This window comes from Nematolebias whitei, chromosome 1, assembly GCF_014905685.2.
Source record: "Nematolebias whitei isolate Nwh7 chromosome 1, NemWhi1, whole genome shotgun sequence".
In the NCBI taxonomy this organism is placed as follows: domain Eukaryota; kingdom Metazoa; phylum Chordata; class Actinopteri; order Cyprinodontiformes; family Rivulidae; genus Nematolebias; species Nematolebias whitei.
The window spans coordinates 5,138,576-5,159,000 of NC_056498.1; the positions used below are offsets into that span (position 1 = coordinate 5,138,576).

At 42.2% G+C, this 20,425-nt stretch overlaps 1 protein-coding gene across 1 annotated transcript in view; it reads left to right on the top strand.

Moving 5' to 3' along the window:
* The first annotated feature begins 1,431 nt into the window (after positions 1–1,431).
* pde5ab (phosphodiesterase 5A, cGMP-specific, b) overlaps positions 1,432–20,425 on the top strand; it is a 271,503-nt gene continuing 252,509 nt past the window's right edge. The window contains exon 1 of the mRNA XM_037681538.1: positions 1,432–1,529. Within this exon, the coding sequence (XP_037537466.1) occupies positions 1,432–1,529 (98 nt within the window). The remainder of the gene's footprint in view (positions 1,530–20,425) is intronic.

Below are 20,425 nucleotides of genomic sequence, written 5' to 3' on the forward strand. Positions count from 1 at the left end.
CTTCCTTTTACACAGCTTAAAAATACTATGCTTTATTTTTTTTCGACAAAAAAGTAGTTAATCCTTTACAGCTATCTCAATCTGAAACAAAAACATTAAATATAAATGTGTAAAGTAAAAAGTAACATTTTTAAAGGTCTTTTATTTAATATATATATATATATATATATCAAATTTCAATTTATAAAAAATAAGCTAAATATTTATTTTACATCAGTTTACAAATATTTATATACATATATACATATATATATATATATATTTTTTTTTTCCCCCCCTCAATAAATATGCCCAAAATACATTTTACATTCTTTTTAGTTTCAAATCGAGTCAAATGTTGTTTTTAGTCAAATGAACTTCTGTGTCTATTGGATATTTTTAGGCTTTGTCAGAAAAAGACATTACTTGACTACACCAAAATAAATAAGGGACAAAAATAATGTGTGGCAGATTTTCCTCCACAAGGTTTTCAAAGAGGGCAGCACGGTGGCACAACTGGTAGAGCTGCTGCCTCTCAGCGAGCAGGTCCCTGGTTCAAAACCCGGTCCAGGGGCCTTTCTGGGTGGAGTTTGCATGTTCTCTCTGTGCATGTGTGGGTTTCCTCCTGGTACTCCGGTTTCCTCCCACAGACCAAAAACATGCATGTTAGGCTGACTGGTAACTCTAAATTGTCCCTAGGTGGGAATGAGAGAGTGAATGGTTGTTTGTCTCGTTTGTCTCTATGTGTCCCTGTGATGGACTGGAGACATGTCCAGGGTGTACCCCGCCCCTCGCACAGTGATTGCTGGACATGGGCACCAGTGACCCCCGTGACCCAGAATGGAAGAAGCGGGTAAAAGTTAATGGAGGGATGGATTTTCAAAGGGTTAAAATCTGCCCAATGATTTCTGAGGTATTTTGCTAACAGAAATAATTGACTTTATAAGCAACATTTTAATTAAAGACGGTGTCATTTAGAAGTCAGAGTAGTCAGAGTTGGTGCTCTGCTACTGCCACTCCAATCTTTATTTGTAAAACTGACATTTATAGACATGTCTGTGTTTGCAGACTTTGATTAGCTGTGGAGGCCATCTTGAACCAGTGAACTCCAGATCTAATGACAGGTTTCTGGAAGCTTTATTAAAATCCGTCCACTGATATTTTGCTAACAGACACAATAAAACAACTTTTAGGCTTTGTCTTTCATCTTGAAGCGCGTGTGTGGAGGGAGGACAGTGTCAGATGTTCCGCCCCCACGCTCACTTAAACAACAAGGAAGCGCATCGCCCTGCATTTACTGTCCGCGCGCACCGAGCGCAGGCTCGCCCTCTCTGATGTTCGCCGCTCGCGGAGCTCTGTAACCCGGCTGGCCCTGCCGCGCGCGCGCGCGCTCATGTGCAAACCCGTGAAGAATCAAAGCCTGCGGAGGGAGACCGACGTCGCGTGAGCGCCATGGAGGAGCTGTGCTCCGCGGAAACCGAGAGGATGGAAGCGTGGCTGGACGACCACTTGGAGTTCACGCGCTCATACTTTGTCCGGAAGGCGTCAAGGTAAGAGGAGCGGAACCAACCGAACCGAACCGGCTCCCTCCGAGCGCTGCTAGCGATGAGTGTGAAGTGTTTGTGATGAAGGTTCAGAGCTGACATCCTCTGACAGGAGGAACCCCCCGGTCTGCTGCCCTGCTCTGGTTCTGGACCTGGTCCTGGTCCTGGATCCTGTCTCTGCAGTCCACCTCCAGGCTCCTCTAACTTGGACTAGACGAACAGTTTGAAGCTTGTTTAGGAAGCAGCGTCATTGAGCAGCTCACCCAGTAGTTCCACAAGTCTGTTCAAAATAAACTCAGCTTTAAATTAAATTCACTTATTATGTTGTTTTTAACCTGCTGCTCGGTGTTACAATGAATTCAAATAGGCTTCTTATTTGATTCTTTTTTCATAGTTGAAACGGTCTGCAGAGTAACTTTCATTGGGTTTTTTCTTGGCTCTTTTTAAGACATCAGACTGAAGCCTACTTTATTTTATTTTATTTTATTTTTTAAATAGCTTCTTTTTTCATATGTTTTGGTTCAGATAAGTCCTGGTTAGAGCTGCACTGTATCAGAAACTTGCTATGTGCGATATTACTGTTTATTGTTGTGATGATGACATCAGTTGTGATGAATCCACATTTTCCTACTTTTCCCTTCAGTCATGACGTCATATATATATAAACCAGGTGTGCACATGGAGGCACTGAGTCTGTTGGATGGATCAGATTCATCTTTAGCGCTCACAACTCTGATGTGTCATACTTGAAATACAACAACCAATAATTTATTGCAATCCAAGCCATCCTTTGTGATATTGATGCTTCTTCTTTCAGCTTTTCCCGCTTCAGGGGTCACCACAGCGAGTCCTCCTCCATCTCACTCTGTCCTCACTCCAACCACCTCCATGTCCTCTCTAACTGCATCCATATATCTCCTCTTAGTCTTTTTTCTGGCAGCTGCATTTCTAACATCCTTCTACCAATACAACCACCGTCCCTCCTCTGGACATGTCCAAACCACTGTCCCTCCTCTGGACATGTCCAAACCACTGTCCCTCCTCTGAACATGTCCAAACCACTGTCCCTCCTCTGGACATGTCCAAACCATCTCAGTCTGGTCTCACTACCTTTATCTCCCAGTTGTTCAACCTGTGCTGTACCTCTGATGATCTCATTCCTAATATTATCCATCCTTGTCACTCCTAAGGAGAACCTCAACATCTTCATTTCTGCCACTTCTGTCTCCTGTCTTTTTGTCCATGTCTCTGTCTCCAGACCATACAACACAGCTGGGCTCACCATTGTCTTGTAAACTTTTCCTTTGACCTTTGCTGACACCCTGTTGTCACCAATCACTCCTGGAAAATTTCTCCATCCACTCCATCCTGCCTGGACTCTCTTCTTCACCTCTTTATAGTGGACCCCAAGTCCTTGAAGTCCTGCACCTTTGTGACCTCTGCTCCTTGTAGCCTCACTGTTCCACCTCCTCTCTCATTCACACACATGTACTCTGTCTTATTATGGGTGACTTTCATTACTCTTCTCTCAAGTGCATACCTCCATCTCTCTACGTTCTCTTCCACCTGTTCCCTGTTCTTACCACAGATTACAATGTCATCTGCAAACATGGCAAAAGTACAAAAACTTCATCCACTCCATCCTGGCTGGATTGTCCACCACACCTCTCCCCAACCCATGTCTGATACTAGGGGGATTGGGGGGGGGGGGGGGGGGTGATTCCAGTGTTGCTAACTTAGAGACAGACTGCAGGTGAGAGCACCAATCAGTGTTTTCTGGACTGTTTTCTAAGGAGGACACCCCGCTACCCTAACCAAAGGGGATGACATGTAATAAATAATTAAACATGTATGAATTAAAAGTGTTCTCACGTGACCAGTTCACTGCAGCCAGGGGAGATACCAGAACTGGTACACCCCATGCCCTCCTCCCATACCATGCACCAACCTCCTTAGGACTATTGTATCTAAATACTAACTTTGTATTAAATTTTCATGTGTGTGTGGAGAGAGAGACTGACTCACTCTTGGACCTGACATGTCCAAGAACACAACCTGTTTGAGTCTTTCACAGTGTGTTGCTTTCATTCCTATAATTAATAATAACTAAAAGAAGATGGATATTTATCTTATTATTATTATAAATATACCGATTATGACAAAGATGTTTGTTTCCATTTAACTTTTTTTTCTCCCAAATTCACATAGTTCTATCTGTGAGAGTCTGTTTCAAGTTTTTGTAGTTTATATTAAATATTGGCTAAATTTAATTCTACAGTGCACCAACAAGGTGTTGTGGCTGTTTGTATGAGTTAAACTAGATTATATTTAGAACCATACTGAGAGGTAACTGTACTGTGTTAAATGTACTTTAATAAATGATCAAATATGAAAATAAATATATTAAATGACTACATGAGCTGAAATCCTGTAAATATAATCCTTTTGAATGAAGTAATAATTTTAGGGAGGAATATATGTGAGTCTGGCAAATAAAAAATGTTTTTTAGGCTAAGGTATAGGCAACACGGTTGCACCGTTGGTAGAGTTGCCACCTCTCAGTGAGAAGGTCGCCCATTCAAATCCCGGCCCGGGGCCTTTCTGGGTGGAGTTTGCATGTTCTCTCCGTGCATGAGTGGGTTTTCTCCAGGTACTCCAGTTTCCTCCCACAGACCAAAAACATGCATGTTAGACTGATTGGTAACTCTAAATTGTCCCTAGGTGTGAGTGAGAGAGTGAATGGTTGTTTGTCTCATTTGTATCTATGTGTCCCTGTGATGGACTGGAGACCTGTCCAGGGTGTCCCCTGCCTCTCACACAGTGACTGCTGGACATGGGCACCAGTGACCCCTGTGACCCAAAAAGGGAGAAAATATGGATGGATGGATGGATAAATCATACTCTGCAAAATAATTCTTGTGCTGTACTTTTTTCTAGAATTGCGCCGCTCAAGGTGGCTGCATGTTGGAGCAACTCTGTTACTTTCATTCTGAGATTTTGCTTTTGGAAACTTTAATTCCTGGTTTTCTGGATGTAAATCATATTTTTTGGATTATTGTTTCTTCTGGTATCAGATGCTGTGCAGCTGGAAGGATTTTTACTGAAACTTTTTAAGTTTTGGACATTTGTTATGATGCGTAACCATGGCAACAAGGCTGTTTTCTACAACAACAGCAGCTGATTAACATCTCAAAAGCTCAAATAATATCTCAACTATGGCCCCAACTCTCAAATGAGTTGAAAAGGATGTTATGTGGACGCATTCTCATCTACCTGCCAGCTGTGCTCGAGTGCCTGACCACTGAGATCCTGGAACTAGCAGGAAACACGGCTCAGGACAGCAGAAGGACAGGATCGTCCCTCGGCACCTACAATTGGCTGTCCACAGCTATGAGGAGCTCGGCAGACTGTTGGGAGAAGTGGCCATCGCTCTGGGAGGAGATCAGCCCAGCATTCAAGCGGTCCTACAGTCCAGGGGAACTGAGAAGTCAGCCGAGTCTGGGTGGAAAGATCTGACGGCATCTGCAGCCAGTTTCTTAGGCTCCACTGTGGGATGGACCTTTACAAGAGATCCTTCCTGTCTACAGACATCAGTATCTATAACATCTTTTAATGAAATTAGGATAACGAGTTATAACAACAAATAATTTCCCTTTGGGATTAATAAAGTATATTTGAATTTGAATTTGAATTTGAATGTTATACAGTATCTGACAATCCCTCAAAATGCAAACTAGAGAAAACTTTTTCAAACCGTCTCTTCCTTCAGAATGATGCTGACCTTTATGTTGCATCATTAGACAACACAATGCTGTATACTTGTAGTATGGTCATGTACACACAATACTGTGTACTTTTACCAAGGTCATGTACACACTATACTGTGTACTTTTACCAAGGTCATGTACTAAATATACTGTATACTTTTACTAAGGTCATGTACACACTATACTGTGTACTTTTACTAAGGCCATGCACATGGTATACCGTTTGCTTTTACTCAGGTAATGTACTCAGTGTGAACATGATCTCAGTAAAATACACAGTATGCTATGCACTCTTACTGAGGTCTTGTATGTATACTGTTTACTTTTACTAAAGTTGTGTACACTGTGTACTGTGTACTTTTACTAAAGTCATGCACACAGTTTACTGTGTACTTTTACCCCAAGGTCATGTACACAATATTTTGTGTACTTTTACTAAGGTCAAATACACAGTATTCTGTATACTTTTTACTAAGGTCATGTATGCAATATACAGTAGTCCCTCGTTTATTGTGGGGGTTCTGTTACCCCCACCACCACCACACGATAAGTGAAAAACCGTGAAGTAGGGATACAGTAGTCCAAGTTCAAGTTCAGTAAACTTTGTCATTGTAGGGATGGCACCATCTAGTGGGCCTTCCCCTGTCTGTTCTCCCTTGTGTCTCTGTATTGATTGATTATTGTCACCTGTGTCATGTCTTGTTTGTGTATATAAAGTCTGTTAGTTCTGTCGGTGTAGGTTCATCGTTGGGTATTGCCTGTCCTGTCCTGCCTGTCTGATCCTGTTTAATCCTGTTCCTGAATCTGTTTTTGTAAGTTTTTGCTGCCATGTCGGCCTTTTGATTTATTATTATTAAAAGTATTTTATTTTACGCCTGTCTCCTGAGTCTTGCCTGCGCAACTGGGTTCTCTTGTCCTGATCTGCCTTGAAACCCTGCCAGTCATGATGTGCCATGCTGTAATCACACTCATCACCTGTTACTCCCAATTTCCCTCCTTAAATAAACAATATAAATTTAAATACTGTTCATCCATCCATTATCTTTTACCCGCTTCTTCCATTTTGGGTCACGGGGGTCACCGGTGCCCATGTCCAGCAGTCACTGTGCAAGGGGTGGGGTACACCCTGGACAGGTCTCCAGGTGGTTTTGTTACTTTTGAAGTCCACAACCATCTTTTTCATCTTCTTCACATTGATGTGAAGGTTATTCTCCTTGCACCAGCTCTCCAGGTGTTCCACCTCCTGCCTGTAGCTGGTCTCATCGTTGTTCGTGATGCATCCCACCACCGCTGTATCATCTGCAAACTTTACATTGTGACAGCCTGGATGGGTAGGTGCACAGTCATACATGAGCAGAGTGAACAGGAGAGGGTTCAGCACACATCCCTGAGGGGAAACAGTACTGAGGGTTATGATGGAGGAGGAGAAGGTGTGGATTCTCACTGACTGTGGTCTGTTGGTTAAGAAGTCTAGGACCCAGTTGCAAATGGAGGGGCTTAGTCCTAGTGTGAGTAGTTTGTCCATCAGGGTTTGGGGGATCATGGAATTGAAGGCAGATGTGAAGTCAACAAAGAGCATACAGACGTAGGAGTACTTCTGCTCCATGTGGGTAAGAGCAGTGTGGACCACAGAGGAGATGGCATCCTCTGCAGATCGATTCTCATGGTATGCGTACTGGTGAGGGTCCTCGTTGACGTTGATGGTTGCTTTGGTGTGGGTCATGACCAGTTTTTCGAAGCATTTAGCGACTATCGGGGTGAGAGCCACTGGCTGGTAGTCATTCAGACCAGTCATTATAGAGCTTTTTGGGACTGGGAATGATGGTGGCAGTTTTCAGGCAGATGAGAACTGAAGCATTACTACCATGAAGTGAGGTGAATGCTCCAGTGGAGAGTTGAGCTTGTCTGCAGCCTTAAGTAGCACTGAATCCTCGTTGGTGAGATGACCTGCAGGTGTGGATAATTAGTGGCCATCTTAGATCCAGGAACTGCAGAAGGTAGTACTCTCACAGTACCGCCCTCTCAAGAATCGCCTCTTGGCGACCTGTGCCTCTTCTCCAGGTGGGCTCTGAAGAAAGTGTCTCAGTGCCCTCTAACCAGTGTCTCCACTCCTCCAAAGCTAATTTAACTGCTAACAATTCTCAGTTGCCCACATCACAATTATTTTCAGTGGGAGAAAGGCGTCTAGAATAAAAAGCATAAGGGTGAGTCTTGTTGTCTGAAGGGGCTCTCTGGGATAAGACTGCCCCCACTCCTGTGTCCGATGCATCCACTTCAAGAATGAACTGTCTCTTGGGATCGGGGTGGCAGAGGATAGGAATAGAAGAGAATAATGTTTGTAGGTCACCAAATGCTATGTTGGCCTCAGGAGTCCATTTAAACCTCCACAGAGTACAAGTCAATTGAGTGAGTGGGGTGGCGATCCTGCTGTAGTCCTTGATGAAGCACCTGTAGAAATGAGCAAATCCCAAGAAGTGTAGCTGCTTTTTGGTCTCTGGGACAGGCAACTCCACCACTGCCTTAGTTTTTTTCTGGATCAGTCCTATATTGTCCACCTTCAAAAATGAAGCCCAAAAATGAGAGAATGGTGACATGAAACTCACACTTTTCTAACTTCACGTAGAGCTGGTTTTCATAGAGTCTCTGGAGACCAAGTCTGATTAGCTGAATGCTGCTTTATGTTTTGAGAAAAGATGTTAATGTCATTGAGGTACACAAAGGCAAAATCATTTATGAAGTCCCTTAATACATTGTTCACGAGGGCTTGAAAAACTGCAGGGGCATTAGTTAAACCAAATGGCATGACTAATTATTCAAAGTGGCCCTGCGGTGTTCATAAGGCTGTCTTCCATTCGTTGCCCTCTTTAATTCTCACCAAATGGCAGGTGTAACGCAAGTCCAATTTGGTGAAAATAGAGGCTGAGTGGAGCTGTTCGTAGATGGAGTCTGTGAGCGATAAGGGGTATTTTATTTTTATAGTGATAGCATTGAGTCCTCTGTAATCAATGCATGGCCGTAGGGTCTAGTCTTTCTTGGAAACAAGGAAGAATCCTGCCCCTACAGGAGACGTGGAGGGACGGATTATTCCTAAGTCTCAAGAGTCGTCTATGTACTTTCTCATGGCCTCTCTCTCAGGATCAGAAAGCTTGTATAATCAACTTCCTTAGATACAGAACTTTACTAATTGGCTTTTCTATGTATGTGAATGTTCCTGTAAAGTGCCCCGAGACAACTTTGTTTTGATTTGGCGCTATATAAATAAACTGAATTAAATTGAATTGAATTGACTGGATGGAAAAGATGACCCTGGGAGGAGGTTGATAGCATAATCATATGGACAGTGAGGGGGTAGAGACAAGCCTCTCTGTTTTCTGAACATGGAACTCAAATCATGGTACTCAGGGGGATTGTAAGCAATTTTTACTTCTTCCAGTGGTGCATTGAATTTTACTTGACTGGGTACAGCTGCACGCAGACAGTTGTGAAGGCAAGTGTCACTCCATCCTTCAATTCTTCTTTGAGCCCAGTTTATCCTTGGGTTGTGCTTTTGGAGCCAGGGGAACCCGAGAATTAATTGGATCTCAGGGGAATCAAATACAAAGAAATCACTGACTTCATGGTGATTTCCTGAAGAGATCAGATGTACCCCCACCATTCTGCTGGATTTGGGTGAGCTTTTGTCCTGTTATGCCTGCTACTGCCAGGGGAGGTTGCAAAACCTGAGTGGAAATAGAAAGTTTTACAATTAAACAACTGCCTATTAAATTTTGTTCAGCACCAGAGTCTATTAAAGCAGTAACAGGTAAGCGATCTTGATTAATCTAGGTTACTGTCGCTAATGTTAAGCGAGAGGTGGAAAAAAGAGCAGATGTTCCCACTAGTACTTTTCCCTCTACTGGTGGGAGTTCTTGTTTCCCCGAAATGGGAAACGGGCGATGAAATGGCCTTGTTTACCAAAATAGGGGCAAGTGTTAGTGCTTACTTACTTACTTTTTCTCTCCTCGGGTGTGAGAAGGGTTCTATCCACCTGCATCGGTTACGGTTCTGGCTCAACTGCATGTGGCATTGCAGCTCGTGCACGTTGAAACTCTGATGACACAAGCTTCTGGGAAACATAGTTCTCGTACCTTGGTTTGTAGGTGGAGTACGTCGTTGAATTGGTTTAAAAACCAAAAGAGGACTGCGTCTGGGGTTTTGTAGTTCTTTTCTCGTTGTCGCTCCCGGAAGCGCTCATCCAGGCGAATAGCGACCAGAATCAGTTCATCAAGGTCCTTAGGTTTATCACATAGAACTAGTTTATTCTCAATTTTGTCAGATAAAGAATTTATAAAAGTACCAAATAGGGCAGTCTCGCCCCAGCCGGTTCGAGTGGCGATGGTACGGAACTCGAGGGGGTGTTTGGATGTAGTTCATCATCCCTGACGTAGCCCCAGTAGGCACTTTTGGCCTCTGACTGTTGCAAAGGGTGGTTGAAAACTTTGGTGAATTATTTCAGAAATTTATCAAAACTTAAAGAATCAGTGTCGTGGGTTTACATGAACGATTCTGCCCAACTGAGTGCTCTATTCTTTAATTGCCTGATAAAGTGACTTTAGAAGCATTTGAAGCATATAACTGAGAAGGTCTTTGGAAGGCAAGTTAACTTTATAGTAAGGAACCTCCAAAATGATCAGGGTTACCTGAGAAAAATGCAGATGGCTTGAAATTTACTTCTGCGGGAACAGTAGACGTAGACTCCATGGTGGAAATGTTGGTGCTAGGACTGGCTTGGGTTGGAGGGTTAACCGGGAATGCCGAAGAAAATCTTTGGTTTAAAGGAAACAACATACCTCCGAGTTATTTCATGTTAGCGTGGTTAGTCTCCTGTTGTGAGAGGATCTTGATCAGTTGGGACTCGAGGTCATCAGTTCGTTTGATTAGAGAAGGGAGAGAAGTTTGCTTGTCCCTGGTCTCATTCTGGGTATGCTGTTTTGGCTGGAGCATTTTTGTTGTGAGCTCGGGGAACCCAGAGAGTACAAGAATAAGACAAAACAAAACTCCACAAAGTAAAAGTTTAACAGTGTTTATTATTTACAATGAATAGACAGTCAATGGAAAATTCCTATGAAACCAGGTTTGAAGGTTGGAGTCGTAGTGAGCTGTTGGTCCAAGGGGATTCCAGTGTGTCGACACATTGAACACAGGTAAGTGGCTGGAGGGCAAGGAGTACCAGGAGACATTGAGATCCAAAAATGGCAGAGCATGGAGGCACACGAGGGAACACAGGTAACTGCAGTACGAAAGGAGAGATTATTTAGTCAAACTTTCACAGAGCACAACAAGGCCAAAAGCATTACTACCATGAAGCGAGGTGAATGTTCCAGAAGAGAGCAGAGTTCGAATGCAGCCTTAAGTAGTGCTGGATCCTCGTTGGTGAGATGACCTGCAGGTATTTACCCTTTATTTATACAGGTAGTCTCTTTGAGCAACGAGAACTCATTTTCAAGAGAGACCTGTTTAGGGAGCAGATGGGGGTTAAGGGCCTTGCTTATGGGCCCAGGGTGGGGCGAATGAGGGTGGAGGCAGGAGTGGGTGCTTCACTTACCCCACCCACATTTTTGATGTTGTCTGTACCGGGGCTTGAACTGGCGATCTTCCGATCACAGGCCCACCTTCTATAACCTCTGCGCCACCACTCCCATATATACAGTATATATATATATATATATATATATATATATATATATATATATATACACATACTTTTTTTTATTTACTGAGATCATCTTCACACTTTATTATGTACTTGTACTAAGGTGATGTACACAGTATAAGGTGTAGTTTTACTAAGGTCATGCACACAATACATTGCATACTTTTGTAGTGAGGTAGGGTTAGGCTAGTTTCAGTTAGCTTAGGAGAGCTCCACTACAATCAATATTTAATAACGGGTTCTCTCTTTTTCAAGCTACTTGACAGATATGTGACAGAGATACTGTGTGGGAGATGGTCTAATCAGTGACATGAGACGTTAATTTTCTTTGACCCATCAAAATGAATGTGGTCATTTATTAACAGAATCAGAATTTAACATCAAAACATTGTACACTTGATTATGCTATCGGCTCTGATTAATAAAACTTGGCACGTTTTACTTAATAAAAACAACAGACATTTCTGAAGATATCTGGATTAATTACTGGCAAGATAGAAGAGTTTTAAAGATGGGAAATGAAGGAGTTTAAATGGAGGAAAAAGATGTGGATGAGGATGTATGTCTGTAGACCAGAACAACACGCTCCTTTCAAGCGCAGTTCGCCCGCAGTACACTGGTAGTGAAGCTCATGACGACTCTTTTACCTTTGCAGAGGATGAATCAGCTGCGGTCAAGAGGTCCCTGGTACGCTACCTTTCAGCGTCTCCTCAGGGCGGCTGCGACTCAGCAGAAGTCGTGAGAACTCGTTCCACAGAACAAACTTCCTCAGAAGTTATAGGGCATTCACCGGGTGGAGCCACAGCGAGGCATCGTGGCTCTGACAGGAACTCCAGCCGAACTCCATCAGAACCAGAAGAACTAACAGGACTCTGAGAAGACTCAGAGGAACTCAGAACTTCTGTTCTCTCTCGGAACTTCGGTTCACCCTCCCAGAACTAACTGGAACTAGGAAGTGTCAACTTTTAAAGAGTTCTGCTTCCGGTCCCTTTTGGGAAGTCCTGATTGGTTGAAAGAACCAACAGGGGTGTGGTTTTAGTGACGTAAGAGGTTACTACAAGTCAGAAAAACAGTGAGATGTTTGGGAACAGACAGAGAAATGTTTAGGAACAGACAGAGAAATGTTTTGGCGAAGTGGGAGGAAGCAGGTGCCAGTAGCTTCTTATTTACCATCTGAGAGGTTTAAAAACATGACAGTTCGTTCCAATAACTTCTTTCTGACTTTCGACCGACATCACTACTTCTCATTTCAGACAGAAGATCAAAATGCATAATTACTTTGTAACAGACATTAACTTGATTTCTACTTTGAATGAGGATTAAAAAATCATTAATACTGTTTCACAGTTGATTTAAAATGAGTAGTTCACTTCAACATTTAAAATGGTTTGAACTAAACACACTTTTGATTATCAAGACATTTGTTAAAATAGTAATGATAATATAAAAAGAGAGTGTTCTTTCAATTGATTAGTTCAGGATACAATTAGAAAGTCTCTGGATGAGCTAATTTGTATTTCTGGATTCAAATCAATGAAATAACAGTTCCTGTCCCATGAAGGTCCTCAGAGGCAGGTTTTGACCAGAGGCTTAGTTCACTACACTTTTACTGAGGTAATTTACTCAGTTTACTGTGTTACATTTACTGAGGTCATGTACTAGCATACTGTGTATTTGTAGTGAGGTCATGCGCACATTATATTGTGTACTTTTACTGAGGTCATGAACTCAGTATACTGTTTATTTTACTAAGGACCTTTACTCCATATAGTGTTCTTTTACTAAGATCATGTAAACAGTATACTGTGTAATTTTACAAAGGTCATGCACATAGTATATTGTGCACTTTTACTAAAATTGTGTACTCAGTATACTGTGTACTTGTACTAAGGTGATGTACATAGTATATTGTGTACTTATACTAAGGCTATGCACTTTTATAAAGGTCATGTACACTGTATACTTTTGCTAAGGTCAGGCACTCAGTTTACTATGCACGTTTACCAAGGTCATGTACACACTATGCTTTTTACTTTTACTAACATTTATTATACATTATCTTATATACTTTATAAATTATAAAGTATATAATCATTATCATATCTGTGTATATGATCATTATAAATTAAAATGATCATATACACAGTATACTCTTTATTTTTACTATGGTTATGTACACAGTATGCTGTGTACTTTTACTAAGGTCATATATATTGTATACTGTTTACTTTTTCTAAGGTCATATACACACTATACTGTGTACTTTTCTATGCTCATGTACACATTATACTGTGTACTTTTACTATGGTCATGTACAAATATTCCTCTGGACTTTTACTAAGGTCATGTACACAGTATACACAGTACATTTTCTGAGTTCATGTGCATACTATACTGTGTTCTATTTACTAAGATCATGTACACTGTACATACAATGTACTATGGTGATGCACACACTTTACTGTGTACATTCACTAAGGTCATGTAAACAGTATACTGTTTACTTGTACTAAGGTGATATACACAACATACTGTGTACTTTTTCTAGATCTTGTACACACTACACTGCATACTTTTACTAAGGCAATGTACACACTATACTGTGTACTTTTAATAAGGCCAAGTACATACTATATTCTGTACTATTACTAAGGCCATTACTATGAGGTCTGTGTACTTTTACTAAGATCCTGCACACAGTATACTTTACTACTACTACTAAAACATTTTGGTCATCATGTAGTTATGAGAGAAAATGACTTTTTTTTCAAATAAAAAAATGAAAATAAAATATCTAACTTTAATTAAAAAAACTTTAATATGGAGTTTTTTTTATTTTTTACAAAAGACCTTAAGGAGTGTTAATTAAATAAAAAGTTACTTAAATTTTATGTTTTTCATTACAGGCTGAGATTGCTGTAAAAGATTGACTAGTTTATTGCGTGTTTTATAAAAATAATAATTTTAATTTAGTAAGGTTGTAGATTTTTTCCTTTAAGAACACAAACTGCCACAAAGTTAAAATGACTTTAAAGAACTATAGTAGGTCCATATTTTTAATTCATATTAGATTGTTTTGAACTCAGGATTGTCTAAGTGTGGGTGGAAGTCCTGGCATTTCCTCACAGCTTAATCGCATTATGGTATTTTCATTTCACCATCCACTCCACAATCAGAGAGCTTCCCACTGCTCTGCAATTATTAACTTTTATAGCCCGAGTTCATTGCTTACTGCTGGACAGATCCTTGGTGATAATTATATGAGCCTTGTGCCGTAAATGAAAGTACTTCAATGCAGCTGCCTCCTGGTATACTTCTCAGAGAATGGACCAGTTTCATTCCTTACACAAACACAAATTACAAATTAAAGTTCTATTTGTTGAATGAATACATATCACTCATTGCTTCTAATATCAGAATTTGGGACTAAGAGTATATTTTGTTCTAACAAGGTTGAGTCAGGCCCTCTAGACAGATTCTTCTTTGTTGAAATGTTTTGTGTTTTATCCAAAAGACTTCTTCAGTCTGAGTAGCTGCAACAAACTCAGTCGCTGTCACCAGCAAACTGATTGATCCACACAGTGGTTCCCAAAGTGGGGGGCGCTTGGACACTGCTAGCATAATGGAAAGGTTTTTGACTGGGCTTCTACATAAACACAAAGTAGAAGATGAAGCATCGCCAAACATGCTTCTAAACCAACTTCACTCCAAGCCATAGAGTAGAAAATATGATGAAGCATATCTTGCCTTTGGCTTCACCTGCACAACAGTGGGCAATGAGGAGAGATTGCAGTGTGTCGTTTGTCTTAAAATGCTAGCTTGTTACAATTTGAAGTCTAAGACGCCACTTGGAGTCAAAACATCCAGAGCACAGACAAGTCACTTGACTTTTTCAGACAAAATCTCGTAAACTGCCGTGTTCAACAGGGTCTCTTTACTAAAGCTGCATTCTTGCCAGCAAATACTCAACTCGGCTCATATAAAGTTACAACTGAGTGGCACAATGTAAAAAGTTGCACACAACTGCAAAGGAATTAACATGTCCCTAGTGTTTCCCCTAGTTTACTTGCCTTGACAGGGCTCTCATATCTTCAGTGATTTTTGTTGACCGGGGGTTGGGTTGGGGTGGGGGGACACGTCTGTTGCACGCTGTTTGTACTGACAGTTTTCAAGTGGGAGTGGGGGGTAGACACAGCTCAGCATGAGGGAAACAGAGCTACAGAGGGCTCTCTGTAGCATGCTAGCGCGTCTGTATCGCACGCTGCTAGCTTCACGCTATGTCAGTAGCACTACACTAGTTTGGTAAGAAGGGCGTTCAGTTCTGTTGACAGGTCAGGGCGCCCTGCTTGTATAATGATAGGGAAAACACTGCTTCCCTGTGCTATAGATATGCATGCATCCATCCATTATCTTCCACTTGACCAAAATCGGGTCACGGGGGCAGCAGCTTGAGCAGGGAGGCCCAGACATATCTTTCCACAGCCATCTCTTCTATCTCTTCTGGGGGGACCCCAAGGTGTTCCCAGGCTAACCGAGAGACATAGACTCTCCAGTGTGTCCTGGGTCTTCCCCAGGGTCTCTTGCTAGTCAGACATGCCTGAAGCACCTCTCTAGGGAGGCACCCAGGGAGCTTCCTTACCAGATGCCCAAACCACCTCAACTGGCTCCTCTCGATGTGGAGGAGCAGCAGTTCTACGCCGAGTCTCTCCCGGATAACTGAACTTCTCACCCTGTCTCTAAGAGAGAGTCCAGCTACCCTGCAGAGGAAAGTCATTTGAACTGCCTGTATCCATGATCTCATTCTTTTGGTCACTACCCAAAGCTCGTGACCATAAGTGAGGGTAGGAACATAGACTGACCGGTAAACAGAACTTTGCTTTACAGCTCAGCTCCCTCTTAACCACAATGGACCGCACAGAGTCCACAATACTGCAGATACTGCACCAATCCAGCTGCCAATCTCACGCTCCATTCTTCCCTCACTCATGAACAAAACCCCAAGATACTTGAACTCTTCCACTTGAGGTACTGTAGAACCTCACGCTCGACCTGAAGAGAGCAATCCACCCTTTTCCGATTGAGGACCATGGCCTCAGATTTGGAGGTGCTGAGTCTCATCCCGGCCGCTTCACACTCAGCTGCTAACTGCTCCATTGAGAGTTGAAGATCATGGCATGATGATGCCAACAGGACCACATCATCTGCAAAGAGCAGTGATTGAATCTTGATGCCACTGAACCAGAATCCCTCTGCCCCCTAGTTGCACCGAGAAATTCTGTCCATAAAAATTATGAACCGACTCTGTGACAATGGGGAGCCCTGGCGGAGCCCAACTCCCATCCTAAAGGGGTCCGACTTACTACCGGCAATGCAAACCAAACTCTCGAACCATTGTATAGGGACCAAACAGCGTGTAACAACGGGCCCCAAATCCCATACTTACGGAGCACCCCCCACAGTGTACTTTGAAGAACATGGTCGATTGCCTTCTCCAAATCTACAAAATGCATGTAGATTGGATGGGCAAATTTCCATGATCCCTCGAGGTCCCTAGTGAGTGTAAAGAGCTGGTCTAGTGTTCCACGGCCAGAATGGAACCTGCATTGTTCCTCTTGGATCGTAGGTTTGACAAATGATTGGACTCGCTTCTACAGTATCCCTGAATATATCTTACCAGGGAAGCTAAGGAGAGTAATGCCCTTGTAATTGGAGCACACCCTCCAGTCCACCTTTTTGAAAAGGGAACCACCACCCCAGTCTGCTAATCCATTGGCACTACCCCAGATGGCCACGTGATATTGCAAAGGCGTGTCAACCAAGACAGCCCCACAACATCCAAAGCCTTTAGGAAATCAGAGAATCTCATCCACCCCCGGAGCCCTGCTACTATGAAGCTTTTTAACTATCTCTGTGACCTCAGCCACAGTTATGGACAGACCAATGCCAAAAGTCCCCTGACTCCACTTCCTCCACTGAAGATGTGCCAGTGGGATTGAGAAGTATTTCTTCCACTTCCCGACAACATTACTGGTTGAGGTCAACAGCACTCCACTTTCACTGAATACAGTGTTAGTAAAGAGCTGTTTTTCCCTCCTCAGCCACCTGATGGTTTGCCAGAATCTCCTCGCAGCCGACCAAGAGTCATCATCCAGGGTCTCACTGAACTCCTCCCACATCTGAGCTTTTGCCTCAGCAACAGCCAAGGCTGCGGACCGCTTGGCCCACTGGTACTCCTCAACTGCCTCCAGAGACCCACCAGCCAACAAAGACTGATAGGACTTCTTCTTCAGCTTGACATCCTCCTTAACGCGTTTGGTGTCCACCACCAAATTTTAGAATGGCCACCGTGAGAAGCACTGACAACCTTGCGACCACAGCTCAAGGCAGCCACTTCAATAATTGATGTGCGGAACATGTCCCACTTGGACTCAATGTTCCCTGCCTCAGCTGGGATGCTGTTAAAGCTCTCCCAGAGGGGAGGTCTGTTCCGCATCTTCCCCAACCATCTGATTCAACTCATTACCAGGTGATGATCAGTTGACAGCTCAGCTTCTCTCTTCACTGAGTGTCCAAAGCAAACTGCCGCAAATCACATGACACAACTACAAAGTCAGTCATCGATCTACGATTTAGGGCATCCTGGTGACAAGTGCTCTTATGGACACCCATATTTTCAAACATGGTGTTTGTGATAGACAAAGTATGACTAGCACAGAAATCCAACAACAGAACGCCGCTCGGGGTCAGATTAGAGAGGCCATTCCTCCCAGTCACGCCCCTCTAAGTCACACTGTCATTACCCATGTGGGCATTGAAGTCCCCCAGCAGAATAAAGGAGTCCCCAGTTAGTGCACTTTCCAGCACTCCCACATAGGACTCCCAGAAAGCTGGATACTCCGAACTGCCGTTCGGCGCATAGGCACAAACACGAGTCAGAGCCCGTGCCCCTACCCAGGATTTGAACATCTTCATCCCTGAAAGAGTGACCACTGGCCTTGAGATGAGTGTAGACCACAGAGTCCTGGCCTGATGATGTTGATCTTCTGTGCTGGACCATCCTTTTGGCCAGTGGCTGTTTAGTTTCTCTGATGTAAGACTGCTTACAGCCCTCCTGACACCAAACAGCATACATAATATTACTCTGTTTGTGCCGGGGGACTGGATCTTTGGGATGAACCAGTCTTTGCTGTAATGTATTTTGAGGTTTAAAAGCCACTGGGGCGTTGAGTTTAGAAAATAAACGTTTCCGTTTCTCTGAAACTCCCGCAAGCATACGGAATGACCACTGGTCTGGGTTCCTCCTTTTCACCTGATGGCTGACTCGAGTCCTGTTTGGGTTTCTTCTCTGCTTTCAGGAAGGCCCAGCTAAGATATCCACATTTCTCTAGAGCCTGTCTTGTGTGGGATTTCTTCTTCTGCCTGGCTCTTGAGTTAGTGGGGACGCTGTCTGTTCTGTGGTACAGAGTCCTGATGACTTATAACTTGTTCTCCAAAGGGTGATGGGAGTCAACCTGAAAATACTGGTTTCTGTGGGTGGGTTTGCGGTACGCCTCAGTTTGCAAATGTCCCCTATCAGAAACTGAGACCTCACAGTCCAAGAAAGCCAGCCTCCCATTTTTTACATCTTCTCTTGTGAACTGTATATATTTATCCATAGAGTTGATGTGATCAGTAAAATGTTGGACTTCCTGAGATTTAATTTTAACCCAGGTGTCATCAGCATACCTGAACCAATGACTTGGTGGTGTCCCTGAAAAGGATGTCAAGGCTCTCTTTTCTACCTCCTCCATGTACAGGCTGGCCACAATAGGAGAAACTGGAGACCCCATAGCACACTCATGTTTCTGCCTTTAATATTGGCCCCCATATGTGAAGTAGGTTGACTGCAGGCACAGTTTCAAGAGTTGACACAGTTGTTCTGTGGAAAGTGTGGTCCTGCTGCTCAGAGTGGTGTCTGATTTTAATCTTAAACTGACCATCTCTACTGCCTCATCAACAGGAATGCACGTAAAGAGTCATGTGACATCAAAAGAGACCATTGTTTCATCAGTCTCCATGATTAAATCTCTTGCCTTATCCAGGGCCAGATTAACACTTCGTTGTACCTTGGGCAACAATCTTCAAGGGCCCCATCATCACAACCTCAGAATCACCATAATCTGTCAAAATACAGAATAAATTACCATAATATACAGTAAATATACTTAAAATTCTAACTATCAAGTGTATTTTGATATATAAAAATCTAAATGCTCATAGAACTACAAATGCTATGTCCTCTTGTTGACACAAATAATCAAGACTGAGTTAAGCTGAACGCACCTTGAACACCATATGACACCATGTGTACCTGTTTAGCAATGTGTTGGCCATTGGTGTCAGAAGCATTTGTAATGAGGGATGGGGGAGGGGAGAGAGACACTGAGTGGGAGGGGGGTCTGGGGGGTCCTCCCCCAGAAAATTTTGAAAAAATTAGATGCCATTTCCTGCATTCTGGTGTATTTTAAGTTGTTTAACATTTAGTTTTACCTACATACTGTAAGTAAACACTTGATTCAATAACTATTTTAGAGTTAATGGCACAACAAGAAGTAGCCTGACCAACAGCTGATTCAATTAATTAAAAATATCTTTATATATTCAAAGGTGTCAATTTGATGACCACATTAAAACTAAATGACTGTAACTTAGTTGACTTCAAATGCAAAAAGATTATCAATGAATGTATACAACAAAGGATTTACTGATTATAACAAAGATTCCTTCAAGAAACCTCCCAATATAAATCATAAAACCATAATGACTTCTGCTCATTCTAAATTTATCAAATGGCCTAAATTTCCTAAAGTGAAGGAGAATCATTTAAAAATAATAAATAAGATATATCCTGTAGCCATGTTTCTGCAAAGAAGATTTAAATTTGATGTTGATTTGTGTGCCTTTTGTCAATCAGAAGATGAATCCCTCAAGCATTTTTAAAAAAAATTTTCATGTTAATACAAAGTCTTTGGTCAGACATCAGGAACTGGATTAATCTCAAACTTAATATTCCTTCTTTTGATGCTGATGCCATTTTACTTTATGTGGATAACTTAAGCTCAGCTTTCTCCGATGCTATAAATATAGTTGTACTTATGGCAAAGTACCACATTCATTATAGTAAGAGGAGGGATAATAAGCCCTCCTTCCTGTTTTATGAATGATTGGAAGTCGTACTATTCTTCATTAAGTAGATTAAAAAACTGAAAAACTGCTAGAATCATCTCACAGCAGATAAAACCTTAGTGTTTTAATTAAAACAAGTTTTTCATATAGTCGCTCTCCTTTATTTTTTATTTATTACATTTTTCATGTTTATTCTTTTTCTCTTTAATTGTTTTGTGAAATGTAGTTATGACACCCTTCACGCGTTTGCATTTGTATATTGTTGCATTGTTCTGTTT